The sequence below is a fragment of the Pteropus medius genome, unplaced genomic scaffold, assembly GCF_902729225.1.
Source record: "Pteropus medius unplaced genomic scaffold, Ma_sr-lr_union100, whole genome shotgun sequence".
In the NCBI taxonomy this organism is placed as follows: domain Eukaryota; kingdom Metazoa; phylum Chordata; class Mammalia; order Chiroptera; family Pteropodidae; genus Pteropus; species Pteropus medius.
In genome coordinates this window covers 5,554,285-5,570,460 of record NW_024340701.1, presented here as the reverse complement: position 1 = coordinate 5,570,460, position 16,176 = coordinate 5,554,285, and the positions used below count along the sequence as shown (strand labels likewise).

The window sequence follows — 16,176 nt, the reverse complement described above, 5'->3', positions numbered from 1 at the left end:
CTGCAAGGAGTCTAAGATTCTCACATCTGCCCTCACTCATATCTCCAGTTTCTGCTCACCCGGCATCTTTATCTTTTTTCCTCTACAATGCCTGAAACTTTTTGCTATGCCCTGTGGAACTAATTCAGCAACTAATTTTTTAAGAAAAAATTTCTCCTTTGTCAGCCTCTTCCCTATACATTTTTTTTTCACCATCATCTTCTGACCGAAATCTGTCTTCCTGAGGACATTGTTTCTCTGTAGCCTTCTCAGTGTTCATTGCTTTTTTCCCCTAGCAGCTATCATATCACTGGATTAACTGGTAAAACATACAGTAGTCCCCTTTATCTGTGGTTTCACTTTCTGTAGTTTCAGTTAACTGTCGTCTGAAAATATTAAATGGAAAATTTCAGAAATAAACAATTCATAAGTTTTAAATTGCACACCATTTTGAGTAGTGTGATGAAATCTCTGATTGTCCCACCCTGTCCCACCCATGATATGAATCCTTTTGTTCAGCGTATCCACATTGTATGTATAGTACAAAAGACAGAGACCATATTCACATAACTTTTATTATAGTATATTGTTATAATCATTCTATTTTATTATTAATTACTGTTGTTAATCTCTCACTGTGCCTAATTTGTAAATTAAACTTTATCATAGGTGTGTGTGTTCAGTAATTTAAATCTTTGTAAATGATCCTTCCAACACCTTGGTTTCTTAATTCCTTGAACTTCTTTCCTACAAATATCTTTTTATCTACCCTGTCGGCTATCTTCTCGCGGTCTGATCATTTAATTACAACAGTTCTCAAATCTTAATTTCAAGCGTCTATTCTCTTCTCAACCGTCTCTCATCTTTCTAGCTCACTTCCTTTAATATCCTAACTCTAACAATCCTTCAGTACCATTCAAACCTTGAATCCATTGTTTCTTCCATCTTTTCATGATCATTACTTCTTTCATGTCCTTTCTTCCTTCCTTACAGTGGATTAAATTCCACAGTCTGTGTTATAATTGTTTTCTTGCATATAGCCTCAACTCTTGCTTCATGGATCTTGCTTGACCAAAATCCTTGCCTTGGATAAAGCGGCTGTGTCTGTCCTGTATCTTACAGCTAAATATGGCTAGAGATAAACAAAATGTTGCTGATTGGTGTATCTTTAAATTCATGACCATGATCTTCAGAGGGCCCCTTAATATTGCTATGCAATCATAGTATGTTTACCTGGTTTATCCACACTCTCCTAAATGGCTGTTTTATACTTATCTTCTCTTTAGACCTTTAAAACACTTCTCCCCTCTTCTCACTCTCAGCGGATGACTTCGCTTTCTATGTTGTTTCACTCACAACATAAGGGCAATCACAGCAGAACTTCCACAAGCTCCCAGCTTGGTCTCTGTTTATTTATCTGCATTTTACACACCTACTTGTCCTTTTCCTTCTGTTACTGTTGATGCCAATGCCAATCCAATCTCCTATCTAAGACCAAACCTCCATGTTTGCTTTGGATTACATTCTGTATTCCCTCTGGCCTATTCAAGGACTTTACTCTTTCTTGTCTTTCCTGTATCATCAATATTTTCCTCTAGTAGAACATTACCATTAATATTCAAACATGATGTTATTTCTTCCATTTTTCTCTTGATTCCATCTCCCCTTCCAGAAATTGCTTCATTTCTCTCGTCCCCTTGATGATAAAACTTCTCCTAAAGAGTTGTCTATATTTTTTTGTCTTGCTTCCTTTCCTCCCACATTTCTCTAGAGCCCAGTCTAAGTAGGAACCTGCTAGTGCTCTTGTCAGAGTCACCAGCATTACTAAATTCAGTTATCTTCTGGTCATGGCTTTTAAGTATCATCTATATGCACTATCAATTTCATATCTCTAATTTATATCTTCATGCATGCTTGTTCCCTGACTTCCTGGCTGACATATCAGCTACTTACTTATTTTCTCCACTCGAATGTCTAATACACATTTCAAACTTACGTGTCCAAAATGGAAGTCTTCATTTGCAGTTGTTCATTCCAAATTCTTTTAGTTCATTATTGACTCCTTTCTGTCATAACCTATATCAAATTAGTCAACAAATCCTTTTGGTGCTATCTTTAAAATATATTCAGAATCTAACTATTTTGTACAATTTCTACTACCAACGCACTGGCACAAGTCATTATCACTATCTTAGTATATTTCTTTAGTCTCCTCTGTACTTTTACCTCTTCTGTTAACACCTTTCCTATCCATTTTCAACACAGCTGACAAAGTGATCCTTTTTAAACATATATTTAATCATGTCATTCTAATAGCTTCCCATCTATCTCATTCAGAGTAAAAGTCAAAGTCCTTACAATAGCCTAAATGACTCAACACATTTCCTGCCCTTACCATAATTGTGACCTCTTTGACTTATCTCCTCCCTGTGCTCATTTGTCTTCAGTTACATTGTACTTATTGTTTTTTTATTAAGCGTTTGCACTTGCTATTGTGTTTGTCTGAAATATGCATTTTCTTTATGTTCTCATGATTATTTCTTTAACACCTTCAAGTCTTTGCTTACTGTCATATTTTCCAAGGAGAACCACTCTTATCACCCAGTTTAAAATTATATAACTCCCCAAACCCTTATCCCTCACGCCCTTTCCCTGCTTTATATTTAATCAAAAAATTATCACTTTCTAATACTCAGCTATATAGTTTACTTATTTTATTTATTCCTACTAAAATGTAAGCTCCATATGATCAGGCATTTTAGACTGTTCTGTCCACTGCTATACCCTCAGTGTTCAGAATAGTCTTGGCACAGAGTAGGTGGCTAAGTAAAAATCTGTTGAATAAATATGTATGTCCTGGGTTATGATGTAAAGATGTAAAAAATGTTTCTTAATGTGTATTACTGTCAAAAAAAGCTTGAAGTACATTAGCAAGTGTTTACCATCAAGATGAGAGTTTGAAAGGTATGAAAGGAGTTTTATGATAAAGAAATTTTGTGAAATTTTGTACTGTTATCAAGATAGTAGGTCAGATATAGCCCAAGAGCAGTTTATTCACCACAGACAGAGTACTTTAACAGCAACAAAATTCTCTGGAGTAAGAGTTAATTGACCTATCTGACCAAAGAAACACTTACTAGAGACCTCATCTAATTCAGGCTCAGCTCCTCATCTATAAAGTTATTAGATTGAGGTGCTTTTGATGATCTTTTCTAGGTCTAATGACTTCAGAAAACCTACATTGCTAATTTTTGCTATAATGATCCTGGAATGAAGTGCATATTAGTTGCAAGGATATACTTCTTCAGTGAAGATATTAATGAGTCTTAACTGTGTTCTTAATCTATTTATATCTCTTCATGAGTTAAAGAATTTGTATTTTATTTTAACCTCATATTTATGATAGTTTATGATATATTGGAGAAACAAGGTTATTTGGATTCAGTAGTTCTTCTGTATTACCCTTTTAGGAAATTGTCAAGAGATGAAAAGTCAAAAATTACAATATTGACAATTTTTCAAGAACTATAGGAAAAAATTAATACACAATGTTAACAGTCATTTTGTTTTTATTTTTTCTTTTTCAGATGGTCTTAAAATCACTACATTTGCCAAAAAACAACAGTCTTTATGTTCTTACACCAGACTTGCCACCACCTTCGTCATCTAGTCATTCTGGGTAAGGTGTTTACTTTTTCTGTGAATCTTAAATGAAAAAAGTGTGATTGTTAATAACATTGCTTTCAGCTCTATATAAATATCAAAATCAAATCAAAATCTTGCTGAAGTTTTAACTTACCAAAAATGGTTAACTATATAAATTTTCAAATTATCTTGTTTGAATAGTTTATTTGTTTGATTTTAATGGTGGAATCTTTTTTCCAAAGAAAACCTTTAGCAAAACTCCATTATGTAAAAAATAGTTAAAGATGGCACTGTTTGAAGGGGAAGGACTAGAGTTGGAGGGAAGAGAATGCGTAAATTGAACTCCAGTCTCTCCATTGGCTTAAGAAAGCATACTTTTGAGGAAAATTAATTGGGCATTGCAGAATGCAGCTTGAAAAACACACATTTTTTTTTTTATATTGCTGATATTATTTCCTTCAAAAAATACTGTGCTCTATTATTTAAAAAGCTCTAGAAGGCAACTCAGGCCAGTGATCAATTATTTATTTACTATGAACTGTGTGAAAATATCAGATATAGAGTTAATTCTCTTTTTTTTTTTTTTAAATTTCCATCCCCTTTGCCAACCATCAGCTTGTTCTCTATAATCTATGGCTCTATTTCTATTTTGTTTTGTTTATTCAATATTTTGTGTTTTTAGATTCCACATATAAGTAAGATCATATGGTATTTGTCTTTCTCTGACGTATTTCACTTAGTATAATATGCTCTGGGTCTACCCATATTACCAGAAATGGCAAGATTTCATTCTTTTTTATTGCTGAATAATATTCCACTGTATATATACCACATTTTCTTTATCCAGTCATCTATTGCCGGATACCTACGTTGCTTCCATATCTTGGCTATAACTAGTAATTCTGCAAAGAACATGGTAGTGCATATATCTTTTCAAATTATTAATTTTTGTTTTCTTCGGATAAATACCCCAAAGTGGAATTGCTAGATCATATAGAAGCTCTATTTTTCTTTTTTTTCTGAGGAATCTCTATACTGTTTTCCACAGTGGCTACACAAATTTGCAATCCCACCAACAGTGTACTAGTGTTCCTTTTTCTCCACTTCCTTGCTAGCTCTTGTTATTTGTTGATTTATTGATGATTAACTATTCTGACTGGTGCGAGATGATATCTCATTACGGTTTTAATTTGTATTTCTCTGATGATTAGTGATGTTGAGCATCTTTTCATATGCCCATCTTGGTGTTAAGTTGTATGAGTTCCCTATATATTTTGGATATTAACCCCTTCTCAGATATATGATTTGCATATATTTCTCCCATTTAGTAGATTTTCTTCTCGTTTTGTTGATGCTTTCCTTCGCTGTGCAGAGTTTGATATAGTCCCATTTGTTTATTTTTTTGTTTCCCTTGCCTGAGGAGAGACATATCCAAAAAGATATTGCTAAGAATGATGTCAAAGAGTTTACTACCTGTGTTTTCTTCTATGAGTTTTATGGTTTTAGGTTTTATATTTAAATCTTCAATCAATTTTGAGTTTAATTTTGTATATGGTGTAGGAAAGTGGTCAAGTTTCATTTTTTTTTTTTTTTTGCCTGTATCTGTTTAGTTTCCCTAACACTACTTATTAAAGAGACCGTCTTTACCCCATTGTATACCCTTGCCTCCTTTGTCATAGATGAATTGACCATGTAAGCAAAGAGTTATTTCTGGGCTCTGTATTCTATTCCATTGAGCTGTATATCTGGTTTTAGCTAGTACCATACTGTTTTGATTATTGTAGCTTTATAGTATAGTTTTATATTAGGGAATGTAATACCTCCCACTTTTTTCCCTCAAACTTTGGCTCTTTGGGGTCTTTTGTGCTTCCATATAAATTTTAGCATCAGTTGTTTTGGTTATGTAAAAATGCCATTGCTATTTTGATAGAGATTGCATTGAATCTATAGATTGCTTTATATAGTAATGAGATTTTAACAATATTAATTATTCCAGTCTATGAACAAGGTATATCCTTCTGTTTCTTTGTATCTTCCTTTCTTTTTTTCATCATCATATAGTTTTCAGAGTACAGATCTTTCACCTCTTTCATTAAATTATTCCTAGATATTTTATGCTCTTTGATGCAACTGTAAATGGGATTGTTTTCTTATTTTCCTTCTCATCATTCATTATTTGTGTATAGAAGCACAACAGTATATTGATTCTATATCCTGCAACTTTACTGAATTCATTTAGTAGTTCTAATAGTTTTTTGGCAGAGTCTTTGGGGTTTTTTGTATCATGGGGGTATAGTATCATGTCGTCTACAAATAATGAGAGTTTTACTTTTTCCTTTCCGATTTGTTCTTTTTTATTTTTTCACATCAGACAGGTAATGTTCCAATGTCATATCAAGATTTGAGGGAGGCACATCTCACACAAGAGCGTGAAGACCTAATCATCATGCTTATGAAGTACAAAAGGATCTTCCTTTTTGATTTGGATGCCTTTTATTTCTTTTTCTTATCTGATTGCCATGGCTAAGACTTCCAATACTATGTTGAATAGAAGTGGTGATAGTGGGCAACCTAGTCTTTTTCCTGATTTTAGATGAAGCTTTTCACCATTGAGTATAATATTAGCTATGGGTTTGTCACATATAGCCTTTATTGTGTTGAGATATGTTTCCTTTTGTTCCCACGTTGAGAGTTTTTATCATAAAAAGATGTTGAATTTTGTCAGATGCCTTTTCTGTATCTATAGAGATGATCGTATGGTTTTTATCCTTTATTTTATTTATTCGATATATCACCTTGATTGATTTATGGATGTTAAACCATCCTTGTATCCCTGAAATGAATCCCACTTGGTCATGGTGTATTATCCTTTAAATGTATTGTTGAATTGGTTTGCTATTTTGTTGAGAATTTTTGCATCTATGCTCATCAAGGATACTGGCCTGTAATTTTCTTCGATATAAAGTTTTTATTAAGACTTTCTGTTTGGAATGGAGTGTCTCATTCTTTCTTCAGTTTTCACAATGAAATAGAATGAGCACATTATTTTAATATTTAATTATATAATATTATTGCTAGATAAAGTAAACATGATTATGCTAGTGATAGAGTAATAATTTTTGTCAGTACAGTATTATTCCAGAACTGTGTTTAAGTTGTTTTTTAGAGTTTTATAATTTTTATACACATTTTCTTTTTTTTAGAGAGACCTTTGTCCCTAACTTCAAGTATTGTCAAACTTTTTAATTACCACCTACCAAATATCTTTATTATTTATATAGTGGAAGGTGAAAATTCATATTTTTCTCTACTACATTACTCACAGGACACTTCTGGCCACCAAATGTGTGGGATTTTTTTTTTTTTTTTTTTTTCACACAGCAGGCTATTCTTTAACATCCACTAGATATTCTACAGTTTAACTGAATTGTGATGGTATCTACCGGGAGATAGCATCAGATCCCACAGGTTCAGAGCTCAGTCCCACAAGACTGCCCCCATGTCAGACAGCAGTTGCAAGTGTAGGTTGTCATCTGTGCTTCTGACCAACTGGCTATAATTGGAGGATCCGACAACTCCCTACCCCACTTGGGTTTCATAATTTGCTAGAATGGCTCACAGAACTCAGAAAAGTTCTCTATTTAATATTACAGATTTATTACAAAGCATATTTTAAAGGATATAAATTAATAGCCAGATGAAGAAATAAATAGGATGAGATCCAGAAGGATCCCAAGCGAAGGAGCTTCTGTCCTTGTAAAGTATGAAGTATGCCATCCTCCTAGCACATGGACAAATTCTTGTTCACCAACCTGGAAGCTCTAAAAACCTTTCAGCTAGCATTTTTGATGGAGGCTTCATTACATAAGCATGATTGACTAAATCATTGGCTATTAGTGATTAACTCAACCTCTAGCCACCCCCGCACCCCTCCCACCCGACATCTTCCCAGAGGTGGAGAGGGTGGGGATGTGGGTAGCTTAAAGTTGCAACCCTCTAATCACAAGGTTGGTTTCTCTGTTCATCATTCTCCATCCTGAGGGGTTTTCTAAAAGTGACCTCATTAACAAACTCAGATGTGGTTGAAAGGGGCTTCTTATGAATAACAAAAGACTCCTTGCTCTTTTTACCTTTATCACTCTTATCACTTAGAAAATTCCAAGGGTTTTAGGAGCTGTGTGTTGAAGAAGACCAAATATATATTTATTATAGATGATACCATCACAGGTAGATAGTAGCAAAAAGAAAATTAAATTTGACTTTACTAAAATATAAACTGCTGAACTGAAAAAAGTTAAATCTAATGTAATTGCATGTGGTAGTTTGTTAATAGGGTTGTTTTAGGTTAAGAATTTAAAGAAATTTTGGGTTGCTCCTTATCTTTTATGCTCAGATCATATATTAATGGGAAGTGGAATTTGCACACTGTTACAAACTGCCAAACAGTATTTGTCCTCCTGATTATAGAAACACCAGATGATATAAACATAGAGGTATAGATATGGTTATCTAGGTAGGTATAACATTATTTTGTAGGTTAGTTAACAGAATGTAATCACTGTCATCCAGTATGTAATCCACATAATTATAAACAGACAAGAGATATCATTGATTATAATCTATTACTTTCCAGTAGCATGATTAAACAGATTTATCAAAAACGTCTTCCTGGGCTAATGGAAATGCTCTTCATTGCCATGTGGCCGACCTTAGTTTGATTGACAGTTGCTCAGTCCCAAAGCAAGCAGGGGCCTACAGTGCTTCTGAAATGCAGTGTTTATTGGAGAATGAGTCTTCATATAGAACTAGTCTTCCCTAGTTGGATTAGGAATTTTTACAATGTTATAGTGATACTGTTTCCTGTGTTAGAACAGTAAGAAAGACAGAAAAATTCAAAGCCAAACAAAAGACATAAAACACAGAGTAGCTGGGTGGTGGGAGGAGGAACATGTAGAGGCTCTGCCTACTAATAAAAACGTCATATTAATGCACATTTTATTAAGTCTAACTAAAAAGCCAAGGTGTATTTTTTCAATGTGTTAATCTAATATATTTTTTTATAAAACTAGAGATTATTTATGTGTGTATGTGTGTGATGTTATGTGCAATTCTGATTTCATGGAAGACAATTTAAAACAACAAAATTTATGCAGAACTTGAAAGGCTATGGTAATAATTATTTTTAACTTGTGATTTTCATTTTATGTTTCACCAAATAAAAATATTCTTTTGACATCTTAACTATATAATGGAGTCCAAAAACAATGTCCTATTGAGTTCTGTACTACATCATATTATTAAATATAGTAGACAGATAAAATTACTGTGCTAAACTGCATAATGAATCAAATTGATTTGTTTTAATTGGTAAATTTTGTTACAATTGTTACAATTGGTAAATTCATAGAAATATTTATAACTTATAACCTAATTTATAATTTTGTTATAATTGGTAAATTCATAGAAATATTTATAACTTATAACCTAATTTATACTCTAAAAGGGAGAAAATAATAGGTAATTATGATTTTTAGTGTTATGTTTTAGAGTTGGCAAATGACTAGAAGAGCTCTGAAATTGGTAGAGGAAAATAGGAAAGTTTATGTACATAATTATCCCCATTTCTTTCTTCATATTAGATTCGGGATTTTTTTTTAATGGTATATTTTATTTAGGTGGTTGGTTTGATGTTTAATTGGTTTTATTGTTTTGTTTCTCTGAGATGAGTCAGTGGATGCTGGAAGATGGAAGGGAGTTGGATGATAAACTGCCCATTAATTGAAGTGCAGAACTTTGATGAGGTCCTGCTGCTAGATCCACCATTCCAATTCCAGTACAATGACAAACATTAGGTTCTTTCTTTATAAAGTATCAGTTTTCTTTAAACAGACTAGACAACATTGGTATTATAGTGTCACTCTTAAATAAAATTAATTATAACCGACTCAGGAAAGTAATGTAATTATAATCAGTCTCTCCAGACAAAAGACGTCAAGATATTGAGAACAATTTTGGATTGCAGTCCCAGCTTGGCTAGGGCCTTAGATTTTTATAAAATGGGGAGCATTGTTTTTAGTTGCCAGGGTGATTCTAAAAATTCAGTATGCAGGAGTGGTTCATTATATGTGAAAGCAGAAATTACGAAGAACAATAATTAAAATGATTTATTTATGCTAATAAATATCAATAGTAATCCTTTTCATTCAACTCTTACTTGATTTTTATAACAAACCCTGCAAGGGCACAGGCTGTCTATGATACTTCCATTTTGTAGATGAGAAAATTGAAGTGTTTAGAAGAGTTGTGTGGATTTTTAAGGTCAACAGCAAATACTTCTGAATCTGAAGTCTCCATCTGACTCTCCATCTACTACTCCAAGCTCCTATGGCTTTCAGATTCTTGACAGAAATATACAAAGCTTTATTCCAAAGATGCCTTCCTTTTTGGAGGCTCTTCTTTATTTTTATTTTCATTTTTATTTTTAGTTATGTGTTTATTTATTTTTTACAGTAGAAAAGAAAAGTTTTATTAGAAGGGAAAGTACACTTCCAGATGTGGAAGCAGGCCTGAGCAAGAGAAGTGTGGCTCAAAAGGCCTGGAGGCTCTTCTTTAGAATGAGATTTTTTAAAAATCTTACAATTTGTCTTTATATACTCTTTGAAGAGCATTTATATACATTATTTTACTTACTGTAATTCTTAAGAATATTCATGAAATTTCAGTATGTGAATTCAATTTTAGTTACAGTACATTATTAGTAAAACGTAGATATCAAATAACATGCTCTTAAATTATTTACTGGCAAAACATTTTATCTTCAAGGTTTGGTGAAAACTATAGATTTGGAGAACTCTAAAACCTATCTTAAAAAAAATTTTTTTCTTAACTTAATTTTACTGCCACTAGGGGGTGCCTGGTAATTGAGTCTTATTTTATATTTACAATTTCTTTCTGGAAAAAAAACCCCAACAGCAGCAAAATTATGAGTGCCTATATGAGTGCCTATATGATATGAGTGCCTATAATTGAATTTTATTTAGAATTATTTTAAAGTAAATTATGTTTTTCAGAAAACAGAATTTCAAGCTTTCTGCAAATTTAAGAGCAAACTCTTAAATCATAATCTTTATAACAGTTGAAAATATTTGAAAACCTTTTCTAATACATTAGATTTTACTAATTAATTGAAAATTGAGGTCCTGCTGCTAGGACCTCAATTTTGCTATGATTTATAGCATAATCTGAAGTTGTGCCATAGGTTATAAATTATGCTATGATTTATAGCATAATCTGAAGTTGTGCCATAGGTTGTACTGGAATTGGAATGGACCAAACCTATGGCACAACTTCAGATTATGCTATAAATCATAGTAAAATTAGAAAGGGAGAAAACTTTTATACTTGTTTCATATTATAGGAAGGATTCAGTCTATCAAAGATTTATTGATTACCTACTAGATAAAAACAAGCTCTGTCCTCAAGGAGCTTGTAACCTTTTCATTAAAGGTATTAGGATTTTTTTTTATTCTTCTCTTTGCATAAATTTTCCTTAGATGCCACTCACTCTTGGCGTTCTGTCTGCTACTCAGTACGGTCCTCTTTTCTTCATCTGCTCTAAATGTTGGTGTTCTTAAAAGTTCCATTCTTAGCAGTCACTGTTACTGTACCTTCTGACATCTACTCTCAACCTTTCAGTTTCCAAATATGTATAGATGACTCACAAATCTCATTTTATAAACCCACATGTCTTAGTTGCTAATAGAACTCATCACTGATGTGTATCCCATGTGTAATTCAAAGTCATATATCTAGAACTGAGACTGTCCTGAGAAATCTGTACTACTGTCTATATGGTTTTTTTTTTCCTCAGATATACAGTGGTGCAGAATACTTCTGCATATTCCAAGTAGGGTGATGGTTATTTAAAATGCCATCGAGTTTGGCGTATAAATAATTGATGACTTTGTTGAGATAGATCATTTTTGGCAGGAATATAATGAAAGCCAGATTATATAAATTTTAAGGGATAAATGAGAAATGGGGAATTGGAGTTACTTTTATTTTCAGAAAACTCGACTGTGAAGGGAAGGAGGAATAGGGTCAAATATTATTAGATGTATGAGGAGAGGGACAGCAATTAAGAAAAATTTGAAAATGCAAAATCAAGAAAGGACTGGTAGCCAAAAAGGATGTGGGAGTATTCAGCTCAAACTGCTACAACAGAATACCATAGACTGGTAGCTTAAAAATCACACATTTATTTCTCTTGGTTCTCGAGGCTGTAAAGTCCAAGATCAAGGTTTCAGCAAGGTTTGGTTTCTGGTGAAAGCTCCCTTCCTGTCTCAGTTTCTCGCTGTATGTTCACATGACAGAGAGAGAGCAAGCTCCGATCTCTCTTTTTCTTATTATAAAGACACTAGTCCTATTGGATTAGGGTCCCACCCTTATAACTTCATTTAATTGTAATTGCCTCCTTACAACTATCTCCAAATACAGCCATATTGGGGGTTAGAACTTCAACATAAGACTTCTAGGTGTTATGTAGTTCAGTTCATAGCAGGGAGGCAGGGTAGAGTCCAGGGATTAAGTGTTGAAATGAAGTTAGCTAGCAGATTTAGAAATAGTAGGAAAGGTAGAATAGAAGATTGGAGCAAATGGAGAACATTTCTGGGTTCTGGATTTCGGAGCTGTACTAGTAATAGTCGACGACAAAGTGCAAATTATAGGTAATACTGAAATAAAAGATAGATAACAGTTACAAGAATAATGATCTTTAGGAAGTATGAAGTTAAAAATATACGGTAAGTGACAGTGATATAAATACCACTTATGAAGACAGGCTTTTTCCAAGCCCTTTATATATTTCTCATGGTAAATCATAAATAGGTATTATTACCCATATTTCGCCGATCACTGATTTAGGGGTAGTGGTGAGTTGATGAAGAGAGAAAGTGATTATTGAGAATTTGCTTAGGGACTTGTTCGAAGAAGGCTAGAGATACTGATTAACTTTAGTCTGTATAGCAGGTCCTCAAATAACGTCTTTTTTGTTTAACGTCATTTCATTATAAAGTTGGTAAGATGCCATAGAAACCTAACTGTTGTTTATATCAATTAGCCTGTGGTAAAATTAGTTTTGTCATACGTCATTTTGCTTAATTTCGCAGAACCCATAGACAATGTTAAGTGAGGACTTGCTGCATTACAAAATATAAACCTAGGTATAAATGTTGTGCCCTATAAGTACTATGGCCTATAAAGGACTTACATAATCTCGTGCCAGATTCTCTCTCTTATTTCATCCTTTATCACTCTCCCTCTGGCTCATAGCTTGCCAGCCACACTGGCCTCCTTGCTCTTCTTTAAACATTCTAAGCGTACTTCCACTTCAGGGCATTTGCACTTTGCTATTTCCCTGACTAGAACAGTCTTTCACCAGTTATCAACTTGGCTCATTCCTTCCCTTTATTCAGACCTCTTCTCTTGATTCCCCTGTCTAAACTCTGTCATACCTTCTCACTTTATCATGCTTTATCATTGCAATGCATTATATTAGTAATATTAGAATATATTCATATTCATATTTGTTGTTTGTTTCCCTCATTACAGTGTAAAGCTACAAGATTTCAGGGACCCGTTTTTTGTTCACTAGTATATCTTCAGCAGCTAAAAGAGTGCCCAAAACATAATAAGTACTTAGAAATATTTGTGGATATTTGCCTCTTATAAGAGACCAAAGCTAAGAATTAAAGTTCCAGTGGTAGGATATCAAGCATCATGCAGAACAGAGATTAGATATTTGGGGAAAAGAAGATCTTACAAGTGTCCCATAAATGTAATAAGCGAGACAATCTCTACTCTCTGGCATGAGCTTAGCCTTTATTTTTGTCCAATGTTCTTTATAGTTTTCCCCATCATAGTATAGAGTAATGGAAGAGACTGTGGCTTTGTAGTCACATACTGGTCAGTCCTTTATCTGACCTGCACTGGTTTTGTGGTCTCAGGTAATACCTTTCTTTTGAGTCTTGGTTTCCCTAGTATTATTTCAGGTATGGCTACCTTCTTTCCAATCAGATCCTGAACTGTGAAGGGCAGGAGAATTCTTACTGAACATCTCCCTCAGATCATGAAAGAGGCCCTTAATTAACAAACAGTTGTTATAATGAATATGAAAACTTTTATGACTAATTAAAGAATGCGATTTTTGTTCCATGCATATGTAGTCTCTTCATTGGCTATTTTGCTAATTATCAAACTAATCTTAAAGTTTTTTTCAAATAAATGGAGTGTCTATCTATCCTTTTATTCATGTAGGATGTCAATTATTCACTCATTTATTAAGTACAGTTTGAATACCATCTTACAATGTTTTAAGTCCTTGTTCTAGGTTCTAGGGATACAATGAGGAACAAGATGACAAGATGCCTGCTTTCATGGAGTTTACAATGTAATATGTGTAGAAGTGGGGTAGGGTATAGGAATAGGAAACAAACTATAAACAAGAAAAAATATCAGATAATAATAAGAGCTTTGCAGAATACTAAAAGATAGTGACACGATAAGTAATTGGGTGACTACTGTAGCTCTGGAAAGGCCTGTCTAAAGTTGTACCATTGAAGCTGAGACTCAAATGATTGAGGAGCCATTAAAATGAAGAGTACTCTAGGCAAGGGAAATAGCTAGTGTCAAAGCCCACAGACCACGTGTAAACATACTAGTTGGAGAAGGTTTAACATTTTGGAATTTGGTATTACTAATGATCAATTTGCTAGAAAAGGACTGAGAGGATGGCTTGGTTAAAAAAAGACAAGTCTTTTCAACTTTGCTTTGGTCACATTCAAATAAGTGATGAAAATATCCAGCTCCATTTTAATTATATAGATTTTCTTAATTTTTATGGCAAGATGATAGAAAATAAGGTATGCTTTGTGAGTAGTTGTCCCTTTTGCAAGTAGTAACTGAGTTTACTGTTGAACTTTGACATTTTTATACTGGGAGGATGGTTCCAGTTAATATTTTCGTGACTTCTCTGGAGATGTTATTGAGCTCTGGTCATACAGTCAAGCAAGTAATCCTCCTGTGTGGCCTCTGAATTGTGAAGTTAGTTTCCACTATGACTTTGAATTAGTTGCTATTTGTGAAAGCAGGAGTAAATTCAGAGAGCTAACTGATACTCCTGTGATAGTTGAGTAAAACACTGGCATTAAAATATATGGCCTTTTTTTTTTGTCTTTGGAAACCAATAGTGGGAAAGCAGGTGACAGTAGCCTTAAATTAAGTGAGGGTAGAGAGTAATATTTTCTAATAGGTACTGTGGAAGTAACTGAGGAGTCGCAAGTCAAGAGTTCTAGCCCCACCTCTGCCACAGAATCACTGTATGGCTTAGGGCAGGTCACTCTTCTGCCCTGGACCTCATGTGCTACCAGAAAATAAAGAGGCTTTTCTAGATTCCTAGGCGACCGATTCTTAGTTCTTCCTTTCCTCTGGGTTTCTTAACAGTGGATTTTACACACAAAATCATATCCAAATTGAAAAACAAAACTGCTTTAATAGCCAGACTAGCACCTGATGGAACATGTGGCTTAGACTAGAGTCCTAAGTGGGGTTTTTTACCTCTCACTCTAGATCTAAATCTTAGGACTCACATGCTTGGGTAGCATTAGAAAGAGTTATGACTGGGTCTTTAGAGCCTGATGGACTGATGCAATAGGTCTGCCTCCCCAGCCTAGTCACATAGGGAAGACAGCATAGAGAGTTCATGGCAAGTTTTGTCCAGGGTGACAGAGGGTAAGAAGCAGAAGAGAATTTAATCCTAGGGTATAGAAGGTGAAAGAGGAAGATGATAGCCTCGTCCCTGACTTCTGGGAAACCTAACCTAATATAATGTGTGAGCTTGTGAATAATTGTAATAGTCTCTTCTCTTCTCCTGGGAGAATCAAGTCTAGAATGGGGAAGAAAAGTTAAAAGTGTTTTCATTTAGACTCTTCCTTTGTGGGGAAAAGCAGTAGAAACAGTATTCTCCCTATGAGCAGAGGCAGAAGCTTGAAGAAAAGCCAAAAAAAAAAAAAACCCCCCAAAAACAAAACCATTCTTCTCATGATCCCTGAGCTCCCTGCTAACTCTACATTTGATAAGCACTTCACTATATCCATTAAGCATGGTATAATAAGGGAAAGACTGAAGTATTCTTCCTCTATCTCTGCTTGTAACCATCTAGCAACTGTGGTAGTGAGTATCTTCTTGTACTCCTAGCTAAGAGGTGCCATGGTCTGGGTGGTATGTATATTGATACTCATATAAGCATTGTATCTTTTTGTTTCTTTTTCTCTTGCTCATCTCTCCCACCCATTACTGAGGTCATTCTAAACACTCATCTGCCCCTATTATACCAACTGAGATAACTGAGATAACTGTTGTGGGATTCATTTATGAGGAGGACATTCTGAGGATGCTTTCAAATAGCTCTCATCCTCCTTCTGTTACCCTGACACTTCACAGTCTCTGCACAAATGTTAATCCTTGGAATATTTTTCACTCTTTTGTCCATATCCT

General features: G+C 34.1%; 1 protein-coding gene and 1 non-coding gene across 3 annotated transcripts in view; one reads left to right on the top strand and one right to left on the bottom strand.

Moving 5' to 3' along the window:
* Nucleotides 1-16,176, top strand: part of FAF1 (Fas associated factor 1) — a 354,641-nt gene that overhangs the window by 124,165 nt on the left and 214,300 nt on the right. For both annotated transcript variants that reach the window (XM_039885738.1, XM_039885744.1), the window contains exon 6: nt 3,567-3,658. In XM_039885738.1, the coding sequence (XP_039741672.1) occupies nt 3,567-3,658 (92 nt within the window). The remainder of the gene's footprint in view (nt 1-3,566; nt 3,659-16,176) is intronic.
* On the bottom strand, nt 5,990-6,093 carry LOC120581480 (small nucleolar RNA U13). The gene has a single exon (XR_005647286.1). It is a non-coding gene; the product is annotated as a small nucleolar RNA U13 (small nucleolar RNA).